Below are 25,639 nucleotides of genomic sequence, written 5' to 3'. Positions count from 1 at the left end.
CCTGGGTTCAAGTGATTCTCCTGTCTCAGCCTCTCGAGCAGCTGAGATTACAGATGCATGCCACAACACCCAGCTAAGTTTTGTATCTTTAGTAGAGACGGGATTTCGCCATGTTGGCCAGGCTGGTCTCAAATGCCTGGCCTCAAGCCATCTGCTCGCCTCGCCTCCCATAGTGTTGGAATTATAGGCATGAGCCACTGCACCTGTCCTGTAGTAGTTATTATATTCAGGGGAAAAGGCCCTTTGTGATAAAGACTGCAATTTTTTTTTTCTCTGTATGTCATTTGTCTTTTGATTTTGTGTATGGTGGTTTTTGCCAAGCAGACATTTTTTTTTTCTGTTTAGATTAATTTGTCAATCTTTTATAGCTTTCTGCTTTCAGGTAGTTTAAAAAGGTACTCTTCCCAGCTGGGTGCAGTGGCTCACACCTGTAATCCTAGCACTTTGGGAGGCCAAGGTGGGCGGATCACCTGAGGTGAGGAGTTCGAAACCAGCCTGGCCAACATGGCAAAACTCCGTCTCTATCAAAAATACAAAATTTAGTCAGCATAGTGGCATGCGCGTGTAGTCCCAGCTACTCGGGAGGCTGAGCTAAGAGAGTTGCTTGAATCCAGGAGTTGGAGGTTGCAGTGAGCTGAGATCATCCCATTGCACTACAGCCTGGCTTTGTCTTGAAATAAATAAATAAATAAAAAGATACCCTTCCCCACCTACCTCCGTACAGAATTATAAAAGTGTTTTTCCATGGCATTTTTTACAGTAGAGTTTTTTAAAAAATACTTTTATATTTAAATCTTTTGATCCATCTAGAATTTGTTTTGGTAAGCTATAGGTCTGACTTTTTTCCCCCTGAGATGGTTATATAGTTGTCCAACATCATTTATTTAATAATATAATAACTGTTTTTGATATAGCACTTTTATCAGATGCTAAGTTTCTGTATATATATTGGGGTTATTTCTAGTCTTCTGTTTCATTGATAAATCTGTCATTCCCGTGCCAATACCATGCTGTCTTAATTTGTTTATAGATCTGTAAGTATGCTAATTTCTGATAAGGTATCTTTGATATGTTATCTTTAGGTGCTGTTTTGTTTCATGGGTCTATTTTTTTTTTTTTTTTTTTTTTAATGTGATGGAGGCTTGCTCTGTCGCCCAGGCTGTAGTGCGGTTGCCGGATCTCAGCTCACTGCAAGCTCCACCTCCCAGGTTCATGCCATTCTCCTGCCTCAGCCTCCTGAGTAGCTGGGACTACAGGCGCCCGCCACCTCGCCTGGCTAGTTTTTTGTATTTTTTAGTAGAGACGGGGTTTCACCGTGTTAGCCAGGATGGTCTCGATCTCCTGACCTCGTGATCCGCTCGTCTCCGCCTCCCAAAGTGCTGGGATTACAGGCGTGAGCCACCGCGCCCAGCCGGGTCTGTCTATTCTTATGCAACTAATTGAAGTATTTTTACTTTAATCATTTAGTGACAGATTTAACTGTATTTTTCTTTATTAAAATTGTTCATGGAAATTAGGATGAAGTAATGGACTATGGGTACACTATGATTTACCTAATTATATCTAGTGTGGTATATTTAGTTGCTTCTAATTTTATTATTATAACTAATGCTACAAAGGTTATCTTAGTCATAAAACTTACTACATTTAGGATTATTTACTCTATGTAACAGCATAGAAATGAAATTTTTGGATCAGTGATTGTGAACATATTTAAAGCTCAGTATTTATTGCCACATTGCTTTTCAAACAGATCATATCAGTTTAGAATGCTATACACACACATATATATGTAAATGTATTACAGTTTTATTTTACTTTATTTTTATTACCTTTTTAGGTTTCTTGTGATCAGCCCTTACTGAAAGAAGGACATAAAAGTGCCCAAAAGCGGGCCCCTCAAGGGGAGCCAACCACAGTCTCTGAATATTTCTTCAATGATATCTTCATTGAAGTGGATGAAACAGAATAAAACAGTCTTTTGTCTTTTTCTTTTTTAAATTAGGTCTAGGATTTCCAGAGTCAATTACATCAACAAAACAGTATTTAGAGCAAAATATCACTGTCTATTTTTCTTTAGGTTGATTTTGAATATTTAATGAGCTTGATTTGAAGCTTTTATAATCAGTGGAAAACATTTCTGAGGTTCCTCTCATTCTGATTGATTCAGCATTTTGCAAATAGCAAGCAATTGAGACTGCTTTCTCAGACAGATGTTGTTTACATTTTGACTCTTCCTGTGCTAAGCACACATGGACATTTGGGAATGCTGTGGATATATGTCTCTGTATGAATTGCAGTGCAGACAGATTTGGGGGTTAATTGTATCGTATTTAACATTTAGCAACTTCTTTTGTGAAGATTTTTTATTTTTAGGGGGAGATGATGAAGGATGAAGCCTTTTCCGTTGCTTCTGTGTGCAGTCATGTATCACATAATAATGTTTAAGTCAACAGCGGACCACATGTATGACAGTGGTCCCATACAATTAAAATGGAGATAAAAAATTCCTATCAACTAGTGACATTATAGCCAACATAACACAGCGCGTTGCTTTTTTATTTTTAGATATGTTTAGATACACAAATACTACTATTGTGTTACAACTGCCTACAGTATTCAGCATAGTAACACATTGTAGAGGTTTGTAGCCTAGAATCTCTAAGATATACCACATAGCCTCAGTCTGTAGGGTGTGTCGCAGTCTGTACCATCTCAGTGTTTGTTAGTACACTCTGTGTTGTTCCACACAAGATCACCTAACAAGGCATTTCTTAGAACATACAGTAAGGGACACGTGACTATATGTGAAAACAAATTGTCAAACTTCACTTTAGTATGGTAAATGTTAAAGAACTTTTCTATTATCAGCTGTTTGTCTGACTAAAAAATACATATTTTTCTAATTCATGGTGATGTAACATTAGTCCTCATTGAAAAACTAGTATTTAAACATAATTATTTATAAAGATGACACATCAAAGAGCTTATTTATTTTTAAATTTTTTATTTAAAAGGATATTCAGTTTTAGCTATTTTCACCCCTCAGATTGTAGATAAGGAAGGCATTAACAAATTTATGTTTGTCTCCTTTTTCTCTTTTAATTTTAAAGATATTTGAAATGCTATAACTAAAAATGTTTGGCGTATATGTTTTGAATACCTTTTTTCCCTCAGTTTAGTATATTGACTTTGTACTGTGAATTTTTCTGTTTTTCTTCTTTCTTGGATAATCTCAGGATTTTCATGAGGGTGGGGGAACTCAACTTTATTTATTAGACAGAATTTCCATACAAAGTTCAATCTCCTTTATACACACACAGACATATATTAGTTTTTAAAAAGCCAACTTCTTCATAGTTTTTTCTCAATTCTCAAGGAACACTTAGATCTTTAAGCATGGAACATAATAGTGATGTTAAAAACAGAGAAAATAAGGCTTTATAAAGTTAATGATTATCAATATGAATTTAAGATTTGTTTTAATTTCAAGATTTAATGATTTACATGTGTATTTCTATTATCTACCCAAGCAGATCTGTAGTGGTTCCAATTAGACTTCTCAAACAGCAAATTTATCCTGATTTTATTTGAAAAGCCTCTTGGAATGATAATATAGTAGCTCAGGAGTTGGAAACTTCCTGCAAACTATTTTGGGTTTGCAGGCCAGATGGTCTCTGTGGCAGCTACTCAGCTCTGCAATTTCAGTGTGAAAGAAGCCATAGACAGTACTTGAATGAAGGACTGTGGCTGGATTGGCCTTTTAGTTTGACCCCTGCATTAGGCCCCAAATTTTCTTACCCTGAGGTGCTGATATCTGTATGTATGAGTTATTTGTCACTAAAGTTATGAGTTGTGCCTAAAAGTTAAAACTGTTGATTGTATTATATAATGATCAGTGTTTCAATTGGGAAGATATTTTAGAGTCTAGATAATTATGTTTGTATATTGAAAAAATGGTGGCCAGTTTTTAAGCTCCTTAATAGAAGAGAATTATGTCTCAGCAGGTATAACAGTAATGCTAATTTATTGAAACTACTGCTGTTAGAGCACTTCTTATTCATTGTCTTTTAGTAAAATTTATGACATAACATTTTGTCAGAGAGGAGGCTATATAATTTGGAGTGGAAATTGTAAGTAGGCATTTATTTCATGATTGATATGTCACAGAAATTATGGTAGTAAATCACATTGCTATTTTAATACCCTGTTTATGTAAGTTTTTAAAACTCGTATTCTGAAAATATTTCATTCTCTTAGTGTTAGTTTGGGAGTTAGATTGCCATGATTAAACTGTTATTTATCCTTGTGTAATATAATTTTTAACCTTAACATCTGTCTCTTTTTAATCTATAATCTAGTTTTATGGAAGATGGAATATCTTACTATATAAAGAATACAAAGACTCATTGTATTAGAGAATCAAGTCAGCCAGCTAAATTATCCTACTGTTATATCCTTAAACCTGATTTTGGAAAAGAGAAAGTCAATCAGTGTATTTACCTTACATGGTGGAAAGAACTATGTTAGGTCTGATTCATGTAAAGAAGATGTTGCAAAGAATTTATTTCACAAATCTTAATGGAGATGTGAGTAAAAGTTTTTATCTTTTCTTGACTTTTTCTCCTGAACGCTTATGTCTTAGCAAGTGGTCAGCATGAGGGTTTGAACGCCTAATTGTTGGTAAATGGTTGAGGCATGACAAAAATACTAATATCCACTGTTTATCATCATGTTATTTGAAACAAAAGTGACCATGTATACTATCTTGCTTGAAGAAGTCTTTGACAGAAAAAGCAATATCATGTCATTTATAAATTTTCTTGTTCTAAAGAAAGCAGTTGTATATATATAAATTATGTAAATAAAAGTTATTTTATACCATTTCTGTTGTGTCTTTTTAAGATGACTAAATAAAGAATTGGCTGGGTATCGTGGCTTACACCTGTAATCCCAGCACTTTGGGAGGCCGAGGTAGGAGGATCACTTGAGCCCAGGAATTCAAGACCAGCCTGGGCAACATAATGAGACCTCATCTCTACAAAAAAATTAAAAATCAGCCAACTGTGATGGGGTGTGCTTTTGGTCCCAGTTACTCAGGAGGCTGGCATGAGAAGATCGCTTGAGCCCAGGAGGAGGTTGAGGCTGCCGTAAGCTGTGATCGCCCCATCACACTCCAGCCTAGATGACAGAAGACGACCCTGTCTTCGTGGGGAGGGGAAAAGTTTTTGACAGGTGTGCATATCCTTATTTCAAAGCTGTAGGAGTCTGCAATGTGATTGTCCTAATAGTATTTGGAAGAGACTTCACACAGCATCTCTGCTACAGCATCGCATCCTGAGTCTGCTGGAGAATCCTGTCTTACATTGGGTTTCACTAACAATCGGCTGTCTTCTGGGTTACCCAGGAAATAGGTTGGGGTGGTATTCCCAAATATATTTTATCTCAAATTCAAAGGGCCTCTTCGAACATTGTTGCTTCTGTCGTCATGAAGGCCAGTGCAAGGTGCAGAATCTTGTCTACCCTCTCCCTACTGCCTTTGTTTAAGAGACGGGGTCTCAGTTTGTCGCCCAGGCTGGAGTGTGGTGGCGTGATCATAGCTCACTGCAGCCTCGAACTTCTGGGTGCAAACAGTCCTCCCAGAGAGGTGAGCCATCATGCCTCGGTAGCTTGTTCTTCCCTTTAAAAATAGATCCCGGCCGGGCGCGGTGGCTCACGCCTGTAATCCCAGCACTTTGGGAGGCCGAGGCGGGCGGATCACAAGGTCAGGAGATCGACACCACGGTGAAACCCCGTCTCTACTAAAAATACAAAAAATTAGCCGGGCACGGTTGTGGGCGCCTGTAGTCCCAGCTACTCGGGAGGCTGAGGCAGGAGAATGGCGTGAACCCGGGAGGCGGAGCTTGCAGTGAGCCGAGATCGCGCCACTGCACTCCAGCCTGGGCGACAGAGCGAGACTCCGTCTCAAAAAAAAAAAAAAATAGATCCCACGTCCTCAGACCACTAGACCCTTAGGAGATTTGCCTATGTGATAGGCGCCTGAACTTTAGCAGGATTTACCTCCCAACCTCTTACGTGTGTATGTCTTCCTAAGATATCTAACTGCTTGCTAAGTCCTGCATTCCAGCTCCAGTTAGCATAATGTTATCCATGTCACATTTCATTTTTTGTCAAAAATCAAGAAAATACAAGTCTCACCAGACTATATTCTGAAAGAAAATGAGGGTATTCGTATCACTTTGAAGTAAGTAAAATCAGTTGTCCCTGCCATATAAAAATGCAAGTTCTTTTAATTTTTCTCACCGGAATGGAAAATGTTGCATTTTTTTCATGCCACTGGCTTTATTCCAGGTATTAGGAGTTGTGTTGATTTGGTCTAATAAAGGTACCAATCTTGAACTGCAGCTGTGATTGACATCATCATTTGTTAAATCTGTGATAACTTATTGTCATTCCCCAAGACCAGTGGTTCCCAAACTTTATTGCACATCAGACTCACCTGGGAAGCTTTAAAAAGTTTCTATGTCCGAGTTCTATCCCCTATTGTTAATCAGTGTCTGGGTGCAGTGGCTCATGCCTGTTATCCCAGCATTTTGGGAGGCTGAGGCAAGACATAGCGAGACCTCATCTCTACAAACAAAACAAAAACTAGCAGAGCATGGTGGTGTGTGCCTGTGGTCCCAGCTACTGGAGAGGCTGAGGCAGGAAGATCGCTTGAGCCCAGGAGCTCAAGGTTGCAGTGAGGTATGATCACGCCAGCCTGGGTCACAGAGTGAGACCCTGTTGCTAAAAAACATTAAAAAATAATAGGGCCAGGCACAGTGGCTCATGCCTGTAATCTTAGCACTTTGGGAAGCCGAGATGGGAGGATCACTTGAGCCCAGGACTTTGAGACCAGCCTGGGCAACATGGCAAAACCCCTTGTCTACTAAAAATGCAAAAATCAGCCAGGCGTGCTGGCGCGTGCCTGTGGTCCCAGCTACTGGAGAGGCTGGGGTGGGAGGATCACTCGAGCCTGGAGGTGGAGGTTGCAGTGTGCTGAGATTGTGCCACTCACTGTACTCAAGCGTGGGTGACAGGGAGATCCTGTCTCAAAATAAGTAGAAAACACACACACACATTGCAGTGCCTGGGGATGGACGTCAGACATCACCATTTAAAAAGAAATCTGCAGGTGATTCTAAGGTGCAACACCAACACCACACAAAACAAAAAAATGTGAAACATTGTTCGGGACCCGTCTGACTTTAACAACTGGCCAAGCTGGTGAGTCAAATGGAAATGTAGTAGGAATCAACAGATCCCACTCACTCTGTGGGTCAGAGAACGGGGGTGGTTTAAACCTTCTATTTGGCCCTTTCTTAATGCCTTATCTCACGGGTTAAGGAAACAGTGTGATGACTCTGCTGTATCCTACTTCTATGCATTCTGGGACTGAGGAAATAATTACAGGATGGGCTCCTGTGAGAAGTCAGACCAAGAATCCATCTTTCATGCAACCTCCATTAGCCTTCACTCTGAAAACCGGATCATACAGGCTTTTCAGCTCTCTGGAAATCAGTATCATTTCAGAGTCACTATCTTAATAACCGTGAAATAGCTGAGCATTTCTGATTCCCCAGTGCAAAGTCCCTGATGAATAACCATAGATCTATCTGCAGAAGGCTTGGGGGAAGATTAATGGTATACCCATGAAGCCACAATTACAAAATCCTTCCTCAGGGGCTCCCATCCGCCCCCTCAGTCCAGGGACTTTGGGTCTATAACCTGATTTATTTAGTCTGGAAACTGGATATGAGGCTGTCTCCACTGTGGAGACTTGAGTTTGGTTCTTGCACAACAGACCTAGAATTGTTTTGTCTATAGGTGTCACGCAACACTTCAGAAGGCTGTCAGTCTGTTTAACAGGAACCTTGGGGTCAATTAGCCATTATCACAGATCCCCACATGTAAAAATACACTATGTCAGTCCTTTGCTATGGCTTATTATAATAATTGTGCCCATCTGGTCTAAAAGAGTTCGGCATTGCTGCCTGGCTTCTTCCAGTATTCTCACTGAGGTCAGGGGACCTAATTCCTTGGCAGTACCTCTCACCATCATCTCCAGCCTGCAAAGGACAGCCATCGTAGTGGCTGCATCAACTCTTCGAAGAGGCTGATGCTTCTGTTACCAAGACTTTAAAGAAAAGAGTGTCCTCCAGGCCCTCTTTGGAGTTATGGTTAGGGGGTGTCTGAATAAGATGTACATAAATATAGCCAGTCCCCCTTTATCTGCAGGTTCCATATCCTGAGATTCAACCCACCAAGGATCAGAAATATTTGAAAAATAAAACAAAAAAAAATACAACTATAACAAATAATACAAATAAAAAATAAGTATGATGATGATTTACATAGCATTCATATTGTATTAGGTATTATGGGTAACCTAGAGATGATTTAAAGTATATAGAAGGATAGTGCTATGTTATACGCAAATACTATGCCATTTTATTTTTTGAGACAAAGTCTGACTCTGTCGCCCAGGCTGGAAGGCAGTGGTGCAATCTCAGCTTACTGCAGCTTTGGCCTCCCAGGCTTAAGGGATCCTCCTGCCTCAGCCTCCCAAGTAGCTGGGACTACAGGTGCATGCCACCATGCCCAGCTAATACTTATATTTTTTGTAAAGATGGGTTTTTGCCATATTGCCCAGCTGGTTTTGAACTCCTGAGCTCAAGTGAACCACCCACCTCGGCCTCCCAAAGTTCTGGGGTTACAGGCCTGTGCCACCACACCTGGCCTCTGGAACCAGTTTTTCTCAGATACCCAGGGACAACTGTAATCCATTCTAACATCCTCATTTTCCTGAGTCTTCAGATGGCTTCTTGTACATGGCTTTCTCTGTATAGTAGTGAGCATCAGAATCACCTTGGAGGGCTTATTAAACACAGGTTGCTGGGCCCCAATCCCAAAGTTTATTTATTTTATTTAATTATTTATTTTTGAGAAGGAGTTTCACTCTTGTTGCCCAGGCTGGAGTGCCATGGCACGATCTCAACTCACTCCAACCTCCACCTCCTGGATTCAAGCAATTCTTCTGCCTCAGCCTCCCGAGTAGCTGGGACTACAGGCAGGCACCACTATTTTGTATTTTTAGTAGAGGTGGGGTCTCACCATGTTGGCCAGGCTGGTCTTGAACTCTTGACCTCAGCAGGTCCGCCTGCCTCAGCCTCCCAAAGTGCTAGGAATATTGGGAGCTGAAAAGGCCAAAGGAATCTTGACCAACTCAGCATTCCACTGAAGGCTATATGATCAGAGAGCAAACTGTTCATCATGAATACAGAATGTGAGCAAACTCGCTTCTGTGCCTGCCCCAGAGGGTTTGCTGAGGGCTATCACTCCCTGGCCCCAGCTCCTTGAGATTATCTACTGGGACATCTAGAGCCTATTGTTTGAGGAGTGCAGTCTTGCAAGCCTGCTCTGGACCGAGCAGCTGACCTCTTCTTCCACACCCCTTCTTGCTGTCTCTCTTGCCTAACAGCGGAGGGCTGTGTAAAGCTCAGGGCCCTTGTCCACTAGAGGCAAGGTGTCCCCTGACCCTTCTTCCAAACATATTCTTTTGTCTGTTGTCTTTATTCCTGCATTCATCCCCCTTTGTTCTGTCCCCCAGGGATCCTGGCAGGCTACAAGTGGTATCCTGAACAGCAACAGAATCAGGTGCTCTAAAGGATTATACAGGCATGAGCCACCACTACAGGCGCCAATCCTGAAGTTTATGATTCAGCAGATCACGGGCCTAAGTTCCCAGGTGAGGCTGATGCTGCTGGCCTGTGAGCACAATTTGAGTATCACTGTTTTATAGCAGATTCTCAAACTTGGCTGCCTACTGGAATCACCTGAGATGTTTAAAAGAATACTCATTCCTAGGTTCCAACATCAGAAATGATAGTTTAAGTGGTATGGAGTGCTTGGCTTGGGATTCCTTTAAATAGCTTTATTGGCTATATTTGACACACAACAAACTGCATATATTTAGAATACAATTAAATTTTGATATATGTGTACACCCATAAACCATCACCACAATAAAAATAATACATCCATCATTTCCAAAGTTGCCTCTTCTACCCTGGCCTCCTGCTCCTCCCTCTCTCCTGAACACCTCCCAGATCCCAAGGTAACAATCTGCTTTTGGTCACAATGGATAGCCTGCATTTTCTAGAATTTTATATAAATGAAATATATACCCTTTTTCCTTTTTGGTTTCACTTCTTCCCTTTAGTGTGATTTTTTGTTTGTTTGTTTTTGACACAGAGTTTCACTCTTTTTGCCCAGGCTGGAGTGCAGTGGTGCAATATTGGTTCACTGCAGCCTCTGCCTCCTGGGTTCAAGTGATTCTCCTGCCTCAGCCTCCCGAGTAGCTGGAATTACAGGCGCCCGCAACCATGCCTGGCTAATGTTTGTATTTTTAGTAGAGACGGGGTTTCACCATGTTGGCCAGCCTGGTCTCAAACTCCTGAGCTAAGGTGAACCATCTGCCTCGGCCTCCCAAAGTGCTGGGATTACAGGCGTGAGCCACCGCGTCCGGCCTACATATTTTTTTATAAGCTAAATAACCCATGAGAAAGGCGTTAGTTAAAAAAAAAAAGAAAAGAAAAGAAGAAAATCTCTTGTCAGTTTTTTTTTTTTTTTTTTTTTTTTCCCAACCCCATAATCTCTTCCTTAAGGACCTGGAAGCCTTCTCTTTGAAATGAAATCATCGAGGGAAATAGCATTTCTATTTCCTAGTCCTATGGAAAGGGTAGGAACCTAACTTCAGCTGGCACCTGTTAAGTTACAAACCTACCATAAAGACATAAGAAATTTAATTTTCCCTTGGATAAAGACAATTAATAAACACAGGTGGCTACTCCGATTCGCAGGTGATAAGTGGTGCTGTCAAGTCATCTTACTTGAGAACTAGTTGTTTATCTTGAAAACATATATGACATGGGTTGCATCTGCCTGGTTATATAAAGGAGTGAGTGTTTTTTATTTTTCTGAGACAGAGTCTCACTCTGTTACCCAAGCTGGAGTGCAGTAGCGCAATCTTGGCTCACTGTAACCTCTGCCTCCCAGGGGTGAGGGTTAGGTTCTGTCTTTGCAATCTCTTTAGCAGATTGCCTGTAATGCACATCACATTCTAGTTTGATGGGTTTTCAGATAATTAAATTGCTTTTCTTCTCTTCTACTTTTATGGAGACGTTTTTTGTCATGGCAGGAATTTTTGTTTTAAATTATATTTCCCCAACAACATCTTATATAACCCTAGTACAATGATGAAAACCACGAGATTGACATGTGCGCAATACTATTAACTAAAGATTTTATTCAAATTACAGCCAATTCTCAGTAACCTCAAGGATTGGTTCCACAACTCTCCTCCTCCACCAAAACCCCAGGAAGCTCAAGTCCTTTATATAACATGGTATGAGCATATGTCTTATGCACATCCTCCCATGTACTTTAAATTATCTCTGGATTATATCTAATAACTAATACAAATGAGAATGCTATGCAAATAGTCATTATACCGCATTTTAAATTTGTATTTTTTTATTGTATTGTTGCGTGTTTTTTTTTTCAAGACAGGGTCTCACCTATTGCCCAGGCTGCAGTACAGTGGTGCCATTATAGCTCACTATGGCCTCAACCTCCCATGGCTTAGGTGATCCTCCTGCCTCAGCCCCCCGGGTAGCTAGAATTACAGGTGCCACCACTCCCAGCTGATTTTTGTATTTTTAATAGAGATGGGTTTTTCGCGATGTTGCCCAGGCTGGTCTCAAACTCCTAGGCTCAAGTGATCTGCCCACCTTGGCCTCCCAAAGTGCTGGGATTACAAGTGTGAGCCACTGCACCTGGCCTGTATTGTTTTTTTTTTTATTGTCTCTTCCCACCCAATATTTTCCATCTGTGGTTGGTTGAATTTGCCAATGTGGGACCTGGGGATACAGAAAGCTGACTATATATCATGTTTACAAGTAGTGCATGTGTATATTCCATGAAACAATTCCATGAAATTTTATCCCATGTAACATCACCATAGTCAGGGTACACAGCTATTCCATCACCCCGAAAATCACTCTCATGCTGTCCCTTATAGTCATTCCCTCCTCCAGCTCTAACCCTTGGCAACCACTTACCTGTTCTCCACTACAACCTTTATTTTTATTTTTTACTTTATGTCACCCAGGCTGGAGTGCATAGCTCATGGCAGCCTTGGCCTCTCATACTCAAGCAATCCTCCCACCTCAGTCTCCCAAGCAGCTGGGACCACAGGTGCATGCCACCACACCCAGCTGTTTTTTTAAAAAAAGATTTTGTAGAGACTGGATTTCGCTATGTTGCCCAGGTTAGTCTCCAACTCCTGGGCTCAGGTGATCCCCACCTCCCGCCTTGGCTTCCCAAAATGCTGGGATTACCGGCATGAGCCACCATGCTGGGCCCACAACTTTTCATTTCATTACAATGGTATCATACAGTATGTAACTGTGCAATAAAGGGTTAATTCAGCAGGTTCGGGTTGTGCACATTCCAAAGAAGGAATTGACACTTGACCAGTTCCTTAACCTATAAACCCTTGAAGTAAAAATCCTGCCTTTTAAGAGTGTTTTTGTATAGCTGGGGCCTTCAGCCATGACAGATAGTTTATGCTAATTTTATGCTGATTTAAAACTGTATCCTTTCACTGTAATAAGCCATAACTGAACATAACTTTTCTGAGTTCTGTGAGTCTTTCTAGTTAATCATTAAGATTAAAGTGGTCTTGGATAACCTTTAGAGATTGTCTTTTACATAAAATCTAATTTTTTTGTTTTTGTTTTTGTTTTTTTAAGAGTTGGGGCCTCATTCTGTTGCCCAGGCTGGAGTGCAGTGGTGCATTCATAGCTCACTGCAGCCTTGACTTCCTAGGCTCAAGTGATCCTCCCACCTTGGCCTCCAAAGTAGCTGGAACTACAGGTACACGCCACTCTGGCAGGCTAATTTTTATTTTATTTTATTTTTTAAATTATACTTTAAGTTCTAGGGTACATGTGCACAATGTGCCGTTTTGTTACATATGTATACATGTGCCATGTTGGTGTGCTACACCCATTAACTCATCATTTACATTAGGTATATCTCCTAATGCTATCCCTCCCCCCTACCCACTCCCCACAATAGCCCGGTGTGTGATGTTCCCCTTCTCGTGTCCAAGTGATCTCATTGTTCAATTCCCACCTATGAGTGAGAACATGCAGTATTTGGTTTTCTGTTCTTGCCATAGTTTGCTGAGAATGATGGTTTCCAGCTGCATCCATGTCCCTACAAAGGACACGAACTCATCCTTTTTTATGGCTGCATAGTATTCCATGGTGTATATGTGCCACATTTTCTTAATCCAGTCTGTCACTGATGGACATTTGGGTTGATTCCAAATCTTTGCTATTGTGAATAGTGCCGCAATAAACATACGTGTGCATGTGTCTTTATAGCAGCATGACTTATAATCCTTGGGGTATATACCCAGTAATGGGATGGCTGGGTCAAATGGTATTTCTAGTTCTAGATCCCTGAGGAATCGCCACACTGTTTTCCACAATGATTGAACTAGTTTACAGTCCCACCAACAGTGTAAAAGTGTTCCTATTTCTCCACATCCTCTCCAGCACCTGTTGTTTCCTGATTTTTTAATGATTGCCATTCTAACTGGTGTGAGATGGTATCTCATTGTGGTTTTGATTTGCATTTCTCTGATGGCCAGTGATGATGAGCATTTTTTCATGTGTCTGTTGGTTGTATGAATGTCTTCTTTTGAGAAGTGTCTGTTCATATCCTTTGCCCACTTTTTGATGGGGTTGTTTGCTTTTTTCTCGTAAATTTGATTGAGTTCTTTATAGGTTCTGGATATTAGCCCTTTGTCAGATGAGTAGATTGCAAAAATTTTCTCCCATTCTGTAGGTTGCCTGTTCACTCTGATGGTAGTTTCTTTAGCTGTGCAGAAGCTCTTTAGTTTAATTAGATCCCATTTGTCAATTTTGGCTTTTGTTGCCATTGCTTTTGGTGTTTTAGACATGAAGTCCTTGCCCATGCCTATGTCCTGAATGGTATTACCTAGGTTTTCTTCTAGGGTTTTTATGGTATTAGCTCTAACATTTAAGTCTCTAATCCATCTTGAATTAATTTTCGTATAAGGAGTAAGGAAAGGATCCAGTTTCAGCTTTCTACTTATGGCTAGCCAATTTTCCCAGCACCATTTATTAAATAGGGAATCCTTTCCCCATTTCTTGTTTTTCTCAGGTTTGTCAAAGATCAGATGGCTGTAGATGTGTGGTATTATTTCTGAGGCCTCTGTTCTGTTCCATTGGTCTATATCTCTGTTTTGGTATGAGTACCATGCTGTTTTGGTGACTGTAGCCCTGTAGTATAGTTTGAAGTCAGGTAGCATGATGCCTCCAGCTTTGTTCTTTTGGCTTAGGATAGTCTTGGCAATGTGGGCTCTTTTTTGGTTCCATATGAACTTTAAAGCAATTTTTTCCAATTCTGTGAAGAAAGTTATTGGTAGCTTAATGGGGATGGCATTGAATCTATAAATTACCTTGGGCAGTATGGCCATTTTCACAATATTGATTCTTCCTATCCATCAGCATGGTATGTTCTTCCATTTGTTTGTGTCCTCTTTGATTTCACTGAGCAGTGGTTTGTAGTTCTCCTTGAAGAGGTCCTTTACATCCCTTGTAAGTTGGATTCCTAGGTATTTTATTCTCTTTGAAGCTATTGTGAATGGGAGCTCATTCATGATTTGGATCTCTGTTTGTCTGTCACTGATGTATAAGAATGCTTGTGATTTTTGCACATTGATTTTGTATCCTGAGACTTTGCTGAAGTTGCTTATCAGCTTAAGGAGATTTTGGGCTGAGACAATGGGGTTTTCTAAATATACAATCATGTCATCTGCAAACAGGGACAATTTGACTTCTTCTTTTCCTAAGTGAATACCCTTGATTTCTTTCTCTTGCCTGATTGCCCTAGCCAGAACTTCCAACACTATGTTGAATAGGAGTGGTGAGAGAGGGCATCCCTGTCTTGTGCCAGTTTTCAAAGGGAATTTTTCCAGTTTTTGCCCATTCAGTATGATATTGGCTGTGGGTTTATTATAAATAGCTCTTACTATTTTGAGATACATTCCATCAATACCGAATTTATTGAGAGTTTTTAGCATGAAGTGCTGTTGAATTTTGTCAAAGGCCCTTTCTGCATCTATTGAGATAATCATGTGGCTTTTGTCTTTGGTTCTGTTTATATGCTGGATTACATTTATTGACTTGCATATGTTGAACCAGCCTTGCATCCCAGGAATGAAGCCCCCTTGATCATGGTAGATAAGCTTTTTGATGTACTGTTGGATTCGGTTTGCCAGTATTTTATTGAGGATTTTTGCATCGATGTTTATCAGGGATATTGGTCTAAAATTCTCTTTTTTTGTTGTATCTCTGTCAGGCTTTGGTATCAGGATGACGTTGGCCTCATAAAATGAGTTAGGGAGGATTCCCTCTTTTTCTATTGATTGGAATAGTTTCAGAAGGAATGGTACCAGCTCCTCCTTGTACCTCTGGTAGAATTCGGCTGTGAATCTGTCCGGTCCTGGCCTTTTTTTGGTTGGTAGGCTATTAATTATTGCCTCAATTTCAGAGCCTGCTATTGGTCTATTCAGGGATTCAACTTGTTCCTGGTTTAGTCTTGGGAGAGTGTAAGTGTCCAGGAAATTATCCATTTCTTCCAGGTTTTCTAGTTTATTTGCGTAGAGGTGTTTACAGTATTCTCTGATGGTAGTTTGTATTTCTGTGGGGTCGGTGGTGATATCCCCTTTATCATTTTTTATTGCATCTATTTGATTCTTCTCTCTTTTCTTCTTTATTAGTCTTGCTAGTGGTCTATCAATTTTGTTGACCAGCTCCTGGATTCATTGATTTTTTGGAGGGTTTTTTGTGTCTCTATCTCCTTCAGTTCTGCTCTGATCTTAGTTATTTCTTGCCTTCTGCTAGCTTTTGAATGTGTTTGCTCTTGCTTCTCTAGTACTTTTAATTGTGATGTTAGGGTGTCAGTGTTAGATCTTTCCTGCTTTCTCTTGTGGGCATTTAGTGCTATAAATTTCCCTCTACACACTACTTTAAATGTGTCCCAGAGATTCTGGTATGTTGTATCTTTGTTCTCATTGGTTTCAAAGAACATCTTTATTTCTGCCTTCATTTCGTTATGTACCCAGTAGTCATTCGGGAGCAGGTTGTTCAGTTTCCATGTAGTTGAGTGGTTTTGATTGAGTTTCTTAGTCCTGAGTTCTAGTTTGATTGCACTGTGGTCTGAGAGACAGTTTGTTATAATTTCTGTTCTTTTACATTTGCTGAGGAGTGCTTTACTTCCAACTATGTGGTCAATTTTGGAATAAGGGCGATGTGGTGCTGAGAAGAATGTATATTCTGTTGATTTGGGGTGGAGAGTTCTGTAGATGTCTATTAGGTCCGCTTGGTGCAGAGTTGAGTTCAATTCCTGGATATCCTTGTTAATTTTCTGTCTCGTTGATCTGTCTAATGTTGACAGTGGGGTGTTAAAGTCTCCCATTATTATTGTATGGGAGTCTAAGTCTCTTTGTAAGTCTCTAAGGACTTGCTTTATGAATCTGGGTGCTCCTGTATTGGGTGCATACATGTTTAGGATAGTTAGCTCTTCCTGATGAATTGATCCCTTTACCATTATGTAATGGCCTTCTTTGTCTCTTTTGATCTTTGATGATTTAAAGTCTGTTTTATCAGAGACTAGTATTGCAACCCCTGCTTTTTTTTTGTTTTCCATTTGCTTGGTAGATCTTCCTCCATCCCTTTATTTTGAGCCTATGTGTGTCTCTGCATGTGAGATGGGTCTTAACTCTTTATCCAATTTGCCAGCTGTGTCTTTTAATTGGACCATTTAGTCCATTTACATTTAAGGTTAATACTGTTATGTGTGAACTTGATCCTGTCATTATCATATTAGCTGGTTATTTTGCTCATTAGTTGATGCAGTTTCTTCCTAGCATCGATGGACTTTACATTTTGACATGTTTTTGCAATGGCTGGTACCTGTTGTTCCTTTCCATGTTTAGTGCTTCCTTCAGGAGCTCTTGTAGGGCAGGCCTGGTGGTGACAAAATCTCTAAGGATTTGCTTGTCTGTAAAGGATTTTATTTTTCCTTCACTTATGAAACTTAGTTTGGCTGGATATGAAATTCTGGGTTGAAAATTCTTTTCTTTAAGAATGTTGAATATTGGCAGCCACTCTCTTCTGGCTTGTAGAGTTTCTGCCTAGAGATCTGCTGTTAGTCTGATGGGCTTCCCTTTGTGGGTAACCCGACCTTTCTCTCTGGCTGCCCTTAACATTTTTTCCTTCATTTCAACTTTGGTGAATCTGACAATTATGTGTCTTGGAGTTGCTCTTCTCAAGGAGTATCTTTGTGGCATTCTCTGTATTTCCTGAATTTGAATGTTGGCCTGCCTTACTAGGTTGTGGAAGTTCTCCTGGATGATATCCTGCAGAATGTTTTCCAACTTGGTTCCATTTTCCCCATCACTTTCAGGCACACCCATCAGACGTAGATTTGGTCTTTTCACATAATCCCATATTTCTTGGAGGCTTTGTTCATTCCTTTTTACTCTTTTTTCTCTACACTTCTCTTCTCAGTTCGTTTCATTCATTTGATCTTCAATCACTGATACTCTTTCTTCCAGTTGATCCGGTCAGTTACTGAAGCTTGTGCATTTTTCACGTAGTTCTCGTGTTATGGTTTTCATCTCTATCAGTTCTTTTAGGGACTTCTCTACATTGGTTATTCTAGTTAGCCATTTGTCAAATCTTTTTTCAAGGTTTTGAGTTTCTTTGCGCTGGTTACGTAGTTCCTCCTTTAACTCTGAGAAGTTTGATCGACTGAAGCCTTCTTCTCTCAACTCGTCAAAGTCATTCTCCATCCAGCTTTGTTCTGTTGCTGGCGATGAGCTGCGTTCCTTTGGAGGGGGAGATGCGCTCTGATTGTTTGAATTTCCAGCTTTTCTTTTCTTTTCTTTTTTTTTTTTTGTTTTGGAGACGGAGTCTCGGTCTGTCGCCCAGGCTGGAGTGCAGTGGCCGGATCTCAGCTCACTGTAAGCTCCGCCTCCTGGGTTTGCGCCATTCTCCTGCCTCAGCCTCCTGAATAGCTGGGACTACAGCCGCCCGCCACCTCACCCGGCTAGTTTTTTGTATTTTTTAGTAGAGACAGGGTTTCACTGTATTAGCCAGGATGGTCTCGATCTCCTGACCTCGTGATCTGCCCATCTTGGCCTCCCAAAGTGCTGGATTACAGGCTTGAGCCACTGCGCCGGCCGAATTTCCAGCTTTTCTGCACTGCTTTTTCCCCATCTTTGTGGTTTTATCTGCCTTTGGTCTTTGATGATGGTGACATACTGATGGGGTTTTGGTGTGGGTGTCCTTTCTGTTTGTTAGTTTTCCTTCTAACAGTCAAGACCCAGTTTGCTTGAGGTACACTCCAGACCCTGTTTGCCTGGGTATCAGCAGCAGAGGCTGCAGAAGATAGAATATTGCTGAATAGTGAGTGTTGCTGTCTGATTCTTGCTCTGGAAGCTTCGTCTCAGGGGTGTACTCCACCGTGTGAGGTGTGAGGTGTCAGTCTGCACCTAATGGGGGATGTCTCCCAGTTAAGCTACTCAGGGGTCAGGGACCCACTTGAGCAGGCTGTCTGTCTGTTCTCAGATTTCAACCTCCATGCTGGGAGATCCACTGCTCTCTTCAAAGCTGTCAGATAGGGACATTGACCTCTGCCGAAGTTTCTGCTGCTTTTTGTTTAGCTATGCCCTGTCCCCAGAGGTGGAGTCTATAGAGGCAGGCAGGTCTCCTTGAGCTGTGCTGGGCTCCACCCAATTTGAGCTTCCCTGCGGCTTTGTTTACCTACTTAAGCCTCAGCAATGGCAGGCACCCCTCCCCCAGCCTCATTGCCGCCTTGCAGTTAGATCTCAGACTGCTGTGCTAGCAATGAGGGAGGCTCGGTGGGCGTGGGACTCTCTGGGCCAGGTGTGGGATATAATCTCCTGGTGTGCCATTTGCTAAGACCCTTGGTAAAGCACAGTATTAGGGTGGGAGTTACCCAATTTTCCAGGTGTTGTGTGTCTCAATTTCCTTTGGCTAGGAAAAGGAATTCCCTTCCCCCTTGCACTTCCCAGGTGAGGTGATGCCTCACTGTGCTTCAGCTCTCGCTGGTTGGGCTGCACCCACGGACCAGTGCCAACTGTCTGACACAACCCAGTGAGATGAACCCGGTACCTCAGTTGAAAATGCAGAAATCACCCGTCTTCTGTGTTGCTCACACTGGGAGCTGGAGGCTGGAGCTGTTCCTATTTGGCCATCTTGGGTGCTACCGGCTAATTTTTTAAGAGTAGGGCCTTGCTATGTTGCCCAGGCTGGTCTTGAACTCCTGGGCTGAAGGGCCTCAGCCTTCCAAGTAGCTGGGATTGTAGTTGTGAACTACCATTCCCTACATCGTTTTTATTGTAGGCAGTATTTTGTCATATGAATTTACCATAATTTGCTTATTCATTCACCTGTTAATGGACATTTGGGTTGTTTAGAGATTTTGTCTATTACAAATAAAGCTGTTATAAATATTTTTGTTCAAGTTTTTATATGCACACCTAATTTTATTTACCTTGAGTAGATTCTTATAATAGTGAAAAGTAAAAAAGCCTTTACCACGGCTCGGAGTCTAATATCTTCATAGATACAGGGTAGTTTGGCTGAGGATCAAGCCAGGACTTGACAAGACGAGAGTTGAGGGGTCAATGAAAGGTACAATATGATATAAGGACACTACACAGGAAGGAATGGAAAGCTGAGAAATAGGATGGACACATTTGGGCAGATGTGGTCATGACCCAGACTCTCAAATGCCCAAATCCCCTTGAGCCTTTCTCAGAAGTAGAGGCAACCTACTCTCATATCCACTCCCCATTCCCAACCAGCCTTTACCTGTGTAAAAGTCACTCAGTCACTTCATCTGGGGCACTTGCCTTATGAGCTGATGCCAGTTCTGGTGAGGGACTGATCCTACCATGCCTCCTTGCCTCTGAATCTTAACAGAAGTTATTAGTTATTCCAGTGCAAACCAATAAGCCCTGAACATGGCCCAGAAAGAGACAGTTTCTTGCCAATTTGTATTGGCAAGAGTTAGGGAATACGGAAATGGATTGTAATGCCAAGGAAAACAAATATAAGGTTGGATCGGGATAAATAAATAAATGCGAGTGCATGTGCCTGGAGTGTCAGTCATGTTCTCTAAAGATAGTCACATAATGTCTCTCATCTTTTCTACAAGTGGCCTTGACACTCCTCCCATTGAGTGGTGGGGTCTATGTCCCCTCTCCTTGAATTCAATAGAGTACAACCAAAGTAATACCATGTGATATCCCAGGCAAGGTCATCAAGTTTCTACAGAACAGACTTGATAGCAAAGGAGAGACTGCCAGGTCTAACTGCCTATCCTGACCTCCCAGTTTCTTGCCTGGCCTTTAAATAACCCTCCCTTAGGTGTCCTGGAAAGTCTCCTTGCTCTGATTCCAGAGCAGTTATTTTTTATGTATTCATTCAACAAATTTAGCATCTGCAATATGCCCGGCATAGGCCATAGATGATGACACTGACAAGACCCCAAGTTAGAGAAACTAAATGAGCCCTAACAACAAGTGCTGACCCAAGCCACAATAGAGGCCTGTTTAAGGGAGAAAGAGGTAATGAGGTGGGGTCAGGGAGGGCTTCTAGAGGAGGAGATTCCTGAGCCAAGTCCTAAAGGATGTGTATGGGCTCACCAGGTGGAGAAGATGGAACGGACAAGTTTGGTTTTAGGAAGATGCCCTGGGCAGAGGGAACAGTGCGTATAAAGGAAGGAGAGCATGTGGAAGATGGCAGCCAAAGTGAATGAGCAATGCATAGGAAGGAACTGAGGGTGAGATGAAACGCAGTGCACCAGGCTGCAGAGATCAGCCCTCGCAATTACATTTTTCAATTCATTCTCTTATTTTTATTATATAAAACATTATTTTGGCCAGGCACGGTGGCTCACACCTGTAATCCCAGCACTTTGGGAGGCTGAGGCGGGCGGATCATGAGGTCAGGAAATCGAGACCATCTTGGCTAACATGGTGAAACCCCATCTCTACTAAAAATACAAAAAATTAGCCAGACGTGGTGGTGGGCACCTGTAATCCCAGCTACTCAGGAGGCTGAGGCAGGAGAATGGTGTGAACCCGGGAGGCGGAGCTTGCAGTGAGCCAAGATCATACCACTGCACTCCAGCCTGGGCAACAGAGCGAGATTCTGTCTCAAAATAAATAAATAAATAAAACAAAAACATTATTTTATTTTATTTTGGTTGTTTTTTTAGAGACAGGGTCTAGCTCTGTTACTCAGGCTGAAGTGCCTCGCAGGATCATGGCCCACTGCAGCCTCAAACTCCTGGACTCAAGTGATTCTCCCACCTCACCCTCCAAGTGGCTAGGACTACAGGCACATGCCACTTATGCATGGCTATTTTTATTTTTCAGAGACATGGGCTCACTATGTTGCCTAGCCTAGTTTCAAGTTCCTGGCCTCAATAAAACATTCTTTTAAAAAATCAGAGATGGCAAAGATTATGTTCCCTGTAATCTCAATAGTGGGGTAGAGAGACACTGGACACTAACAGATGCTAGGTGACTTTGCTTGTGGCCTTCTGTGCACTTGCACTTCACCTTTTGCATTTTTCTACTTAGCTGTTCTGGGAACATTATACATTTCCAAAGAGCTTTTTGTGACAAAAGTTACAAGAAATAAGAAACATGTATGACTTTTTTTTTTTTTTTTTTTTTGTCTGACAGGGTCTTGCTCTGTCACCCAGGCTGGAGTGCAGTGGTGCCATGTCGTCTCACTGCAGCCTCTGCCTCTCAGGTTCCAGCGATTCTCCTGCCTCAGCCTCCCAGGTAGCTGAGATTACAGGCATGTGCCACTATGCCCGGCTAATGTTTGTATTCTTAGTAGAGACGGGGTTCCACCATGTTGGCCAAGCTGGTCTCGAACTCCTGACCTCAGGTGATCTACCTGCCTCGGCCTCCCAAAATGCTAGGATTACAGGCGTGAGCCACTGCGCCCAGCCGAAACACGTATGACCTTTAAAGAAAGCAAGGAATAATATCCTATTATGTCTTTTCTGTCTTCAGGTGGTGATTGTAAGTACTTTGCATTGTTGAAGAACTATTTAGAGAAAAATAAAGTGTGGTAATTAAAATATCAAACACTCTCTTCTGGTACCCTGATACATATGAAAAGTCAGTTTTTACTGGCCTTTTTTCTGTTGACCATGGGAGGCAAGCACAGTGTAAATCATACCTTTGCAGTTTAGCTCATGCTCTCCTCCATTTGCACAAAGCCTGGCCATGTTCACGGCTCAGTGCACTCTCAATGCTTCTGCAAGGCTCAGCTGCAACTCTTTCCCAATTGCATTCTGTTCCTTTAATGTCTGTCCTACACAGTCCAGCAAGAAATCACGTGGCCATTTGTATTATTTTCTTATAAGTACCTTGAACTGTGAAACTAAGTTTACCTCCAGGTGTAGACGCACCCTTTCTCTACCCCATCCTCCCCCTTTACTCTGTCCCGCTAAGCAATCGATGGAGTAGAAGTAGTAAGTGCTCAATAAATATGTGAACGAAAAACCTTAAGTTCAAGGCATTTTGTATAGAGTGTTTTAATTTTTATGATGTCCACAATCTTCACTACATAGTGCCCAGAGTGGGAGGCTGTGGTGGGCGGATCACTTGAGTCCAGGAGTTCAAGACCCAGCATGGCCAACATGGTGAAACCCTTACAAAAATAAAAAATTAGCCAGACTTGGTGGCACAAACTTGTAGTCCCAGCTACTCGAGAGGCTGAGGTGGGAGGTCGAGGATTCAGCGAGCTGTGATCTTGCTACTGCATGGCAACCTGGGCGACAGAGTGAGGTCCTGTCTCAAAAAAATGAAATAAAAGTAAAAAAGAAAAATAACTACATAGCAAAAATAATCAGAAGAATTTTAAGGTCTCCAGCGAAAGGACAAGAGGCTTGTTGTGCTGTACACAAGCACGTGTTAGGTGCGATTCACCCATGTTGTTGGTGTGTCACTGGTAAAGGGTTGTGACTGCCAAGTTGTTGTCCAGGTTCTTGGCGTTTTGAACAAAGAATTGGACAAAACACCCAGCAAAGCAAAGAAAGAACGAGGCAACGAAAGAACGAAAGCAGGGATTTTCTGAAAACGAAAGGACACTCCAGTGTGGGAGAGGACGCAGCAGAGCTCAAGGGCCTGGATACAGAATCTTCTTGGGTCCAAATACCTACTAGAAGTTTCCTATTGGCCATTTTATGCTCACCTCAAACCTGACTGGTTGCAAAAAGCAAGCAATCAGAGGCTAGGGTGAAGTTACAAAGTTATACTTCTATGCAAACGAAGACTGGACCCCCAGTCAGTCTGATTGGTTGTGGACAGCAACCTTTCAGAGGCTGGAGTTAAGTTACAAAGTTGCAAAGGAAGACTCTACCAGTAGTAAGTCTGATTTGTCTGGGACAGCCAGTTTCCTGTCTGCCCTGCGGAAAAGGTGTGGGGTTTGCAAAGGGAGTAGCCTTTGGTCCTTTTGTTACTTAGGCATGGCAAATTAGGGTTTTCCTTTGAGTTTAGCTCTAGGAAGTCAGCGTGAGACAGCCTTAGGTTCCCTGCCTCCGGACCCTATTCTCCTGCCTCAGGTACAGTCACTATCGTGATATTATATATCCCTGTTTCAACACAACCCCAATCCAAGCCCAACCTCAGTTCTTTCAGCCCTGCACCGCTTCGGGGGACCCAGTTGGCCACATGAGGGTCGCTCCGCCCCGGAGACCCGCTTTCCTGAGCTGGGGACTAGACGCGACCTCGCGGGGCTGAAGTTCTGTCCCTTATTGGCTGGGTCAGGGGGCGTGGCACGGCCTGACCAATCGCGGGCGGCGCGCTTAGGCACGTGTCGGGGCAGGCCTGAGAATCAGAGAGGCCTTCTCTGGGGCTGCCAGTACGCGAACCCAGCCGCAGTCCCAGCCAGGCAAGCAGCAGTGGAAAGTGCCGGCTCCCGGCCAGCAAGGGCCGCTTTCTCGCTCTCTCGGTGCCCGCCGCCATGTGGGCTGCCCTGAGGTTAATCCTGCGGCCGTATGCCCGCGCTTCTCCCGCCGGGCTGCGCGCCTATCACGGGGACTCGGTGGCCTCGCTGGGCACGCAGCCGGACGTGGGCTCTGCCCTCTACCAGGTAGGCTGAGCACCCCGGTGGCCTGGCCGCCGGTGCCAGGCTAGGAAGCAAGTGGAGGAGGGGCAGGTTTCAACAACTGCTGCTCTCTTGTCCGGAGCCACAGTCGATTCTGTGACGCGCGTGAAGTTTGAAGAAGAAAAGCCTAACAGATAAAAGAAAGTTTAGTTCACTTTTAGAGCTGGCCCTGTACTTTGTGTCTTTGAAATCAGTGGTTCTTTTTTTTTTTTTTTTAATTTTTTTTTTTTTTTGAGACAGAGTCTTGCTCTGTCGCCCAGGCTGGAGTGCAGTGGCGCGATCTTGGCTCACTGCAAGCTCCGCCTCCCGGGTTCACTCCATTCTCCTGCCTCAGCCTCCCGAGTAGCTGGGACTACAGGCACCCGCCACTGCGCCCGGCTAATTTTTTGTATTTTTAGTAGAGACGGGGTTTCACCGTGGTCTCGATCTCCTGACCTTGTGATCCGCCCGCCTCGGCCTCCCAAAGTGCTGGGATTACAGGCGTGAGCCACTGCGCCCGGCCAAAAAAATCAGTGGTTCTTAAAGCCTGGTTTAGAATTGTCACCTGGGGAGCTCGTTGAATAGCTGCCTGAGCCCCACGCCCACTCTGGACCTTGTGGGTCTCAGGTGGAGTCGCGGTGTTTACGTTGTTAGTGAAGTCCTTAGGGGACTTTGGGCAGCCAGCTTTGGGAACCACTGGCCTAGAGCAGCCCAAGAGTGGCGCTGTGCTTACATACAGCCCTGAATTACACACAGCCCTGAATTAAAAAATTACAACTTTTAAATTTGAGTTTAAAAGTTGGTTATGATGGACGGGCCCGGTGGTTCACGCCTGTAATCACTTTGGGAGGCCCTGGCGGGTGGATTACCTGAGGTCAGGAGTTGGAGACCAGCCTGGCCAATGTGGTGAAACCCAGTCTTTACTAAAAATACAAAAACTAGCTGGGCGTGGTGGCGCGTGCCTGTAATCCCAGCTACTTGGGAGGCTGAGGCAGGCTGAGGCAGGAGAATTGCCTGAACTTGGGAGGCGGAGGTTGCAGTGAGATTGTGTCGTTGCACTCCAGCCTGGGCAACAGGAGAGAAACTCTTGTCTCAAAAAAAAAAAAAAGTTGGTTATGTTAATAGAAAATATCCCACAGTATATTTGAGTGACTTTTCTTGGAATTAGGAGGCATCCAATATAAGGCCAAAAAACTCAAAACTTGTGAAATATCAGAGCTGGAAAATTTCATTGTGTTCCCACGATTTCTAAGCCTATACAGATAACATCTAAATAGTGCAAACAACACACAATT

General features: G+C 42.6%; 2 protein-coding genes across 8 annotated transcripts in view; both read left to right on the top strand.

Annotated features, from left to right (window-relative positions):
* The window catches only part of LOC105475183 (BDP1 general transcription factor IIIB subunit), a 115,178-nt gene extending 110,292 nt beyond the window's left edge, over positions 1–4,886 (top strand). For 3 of the 7 annotated variants that reach the window (XM_071098832.1, XM_071098830.1, XM_071098831.1), the window contains exon 39: positions 1,841–4,886. In XM_071098832.1, coding sequence (XP_070954933.1) covers positions 1,841–1,972 — 132 coding nt within the window. In that variant the 3' untranslated portion in view covers positions 1,973–4,886. The remainder of the gene's footprint in view (positions 1–1,840) is intronic. The other 4 variants (XR_011624935.1, XR_011624937.1, XR_011624936.1 and 1 more) reach the window with 2 other exon arrangements.
* A 19,225-nt stretch (positions 4,887–24,111) lies between these two features.
* LOC105475181 (methylcrotonyl-CoA carboxylase subunit 2) overlaps positions 24,112–25,639 on the top strand; it is a 66,744-nt gene continuing 65,216 nt past the window's right edge. The window contains exon 1 of the mRNA XM_011730215.2: positions 24,112–24,350. Coding sequence (XP_011728517.2) covers positions 24,222–24,350 — 129 coding nt within the window. The 5' untranslated portion in view covers positions 24,112–24,221. The remainder of the gene's footprint in view (positions 24,351–25,639) is intronic.

Source organism: Macaca nemestrina, chromosome 6 (assembly GCF_043159975.1).
Source record: "Macaca nemestrina isolate mMacNem1 chromosome 6, mMacNem.hap1, whole genome shotgun sequence".
NCBI lineage: Eukaryota > Metazoa > Chordata > Mammalia > Primates > Cercopithecidae > Macaca > Macaca nemestrina.
This window is presented reverse-complemented; position numbering and strand designations above follow the sequence as displayed.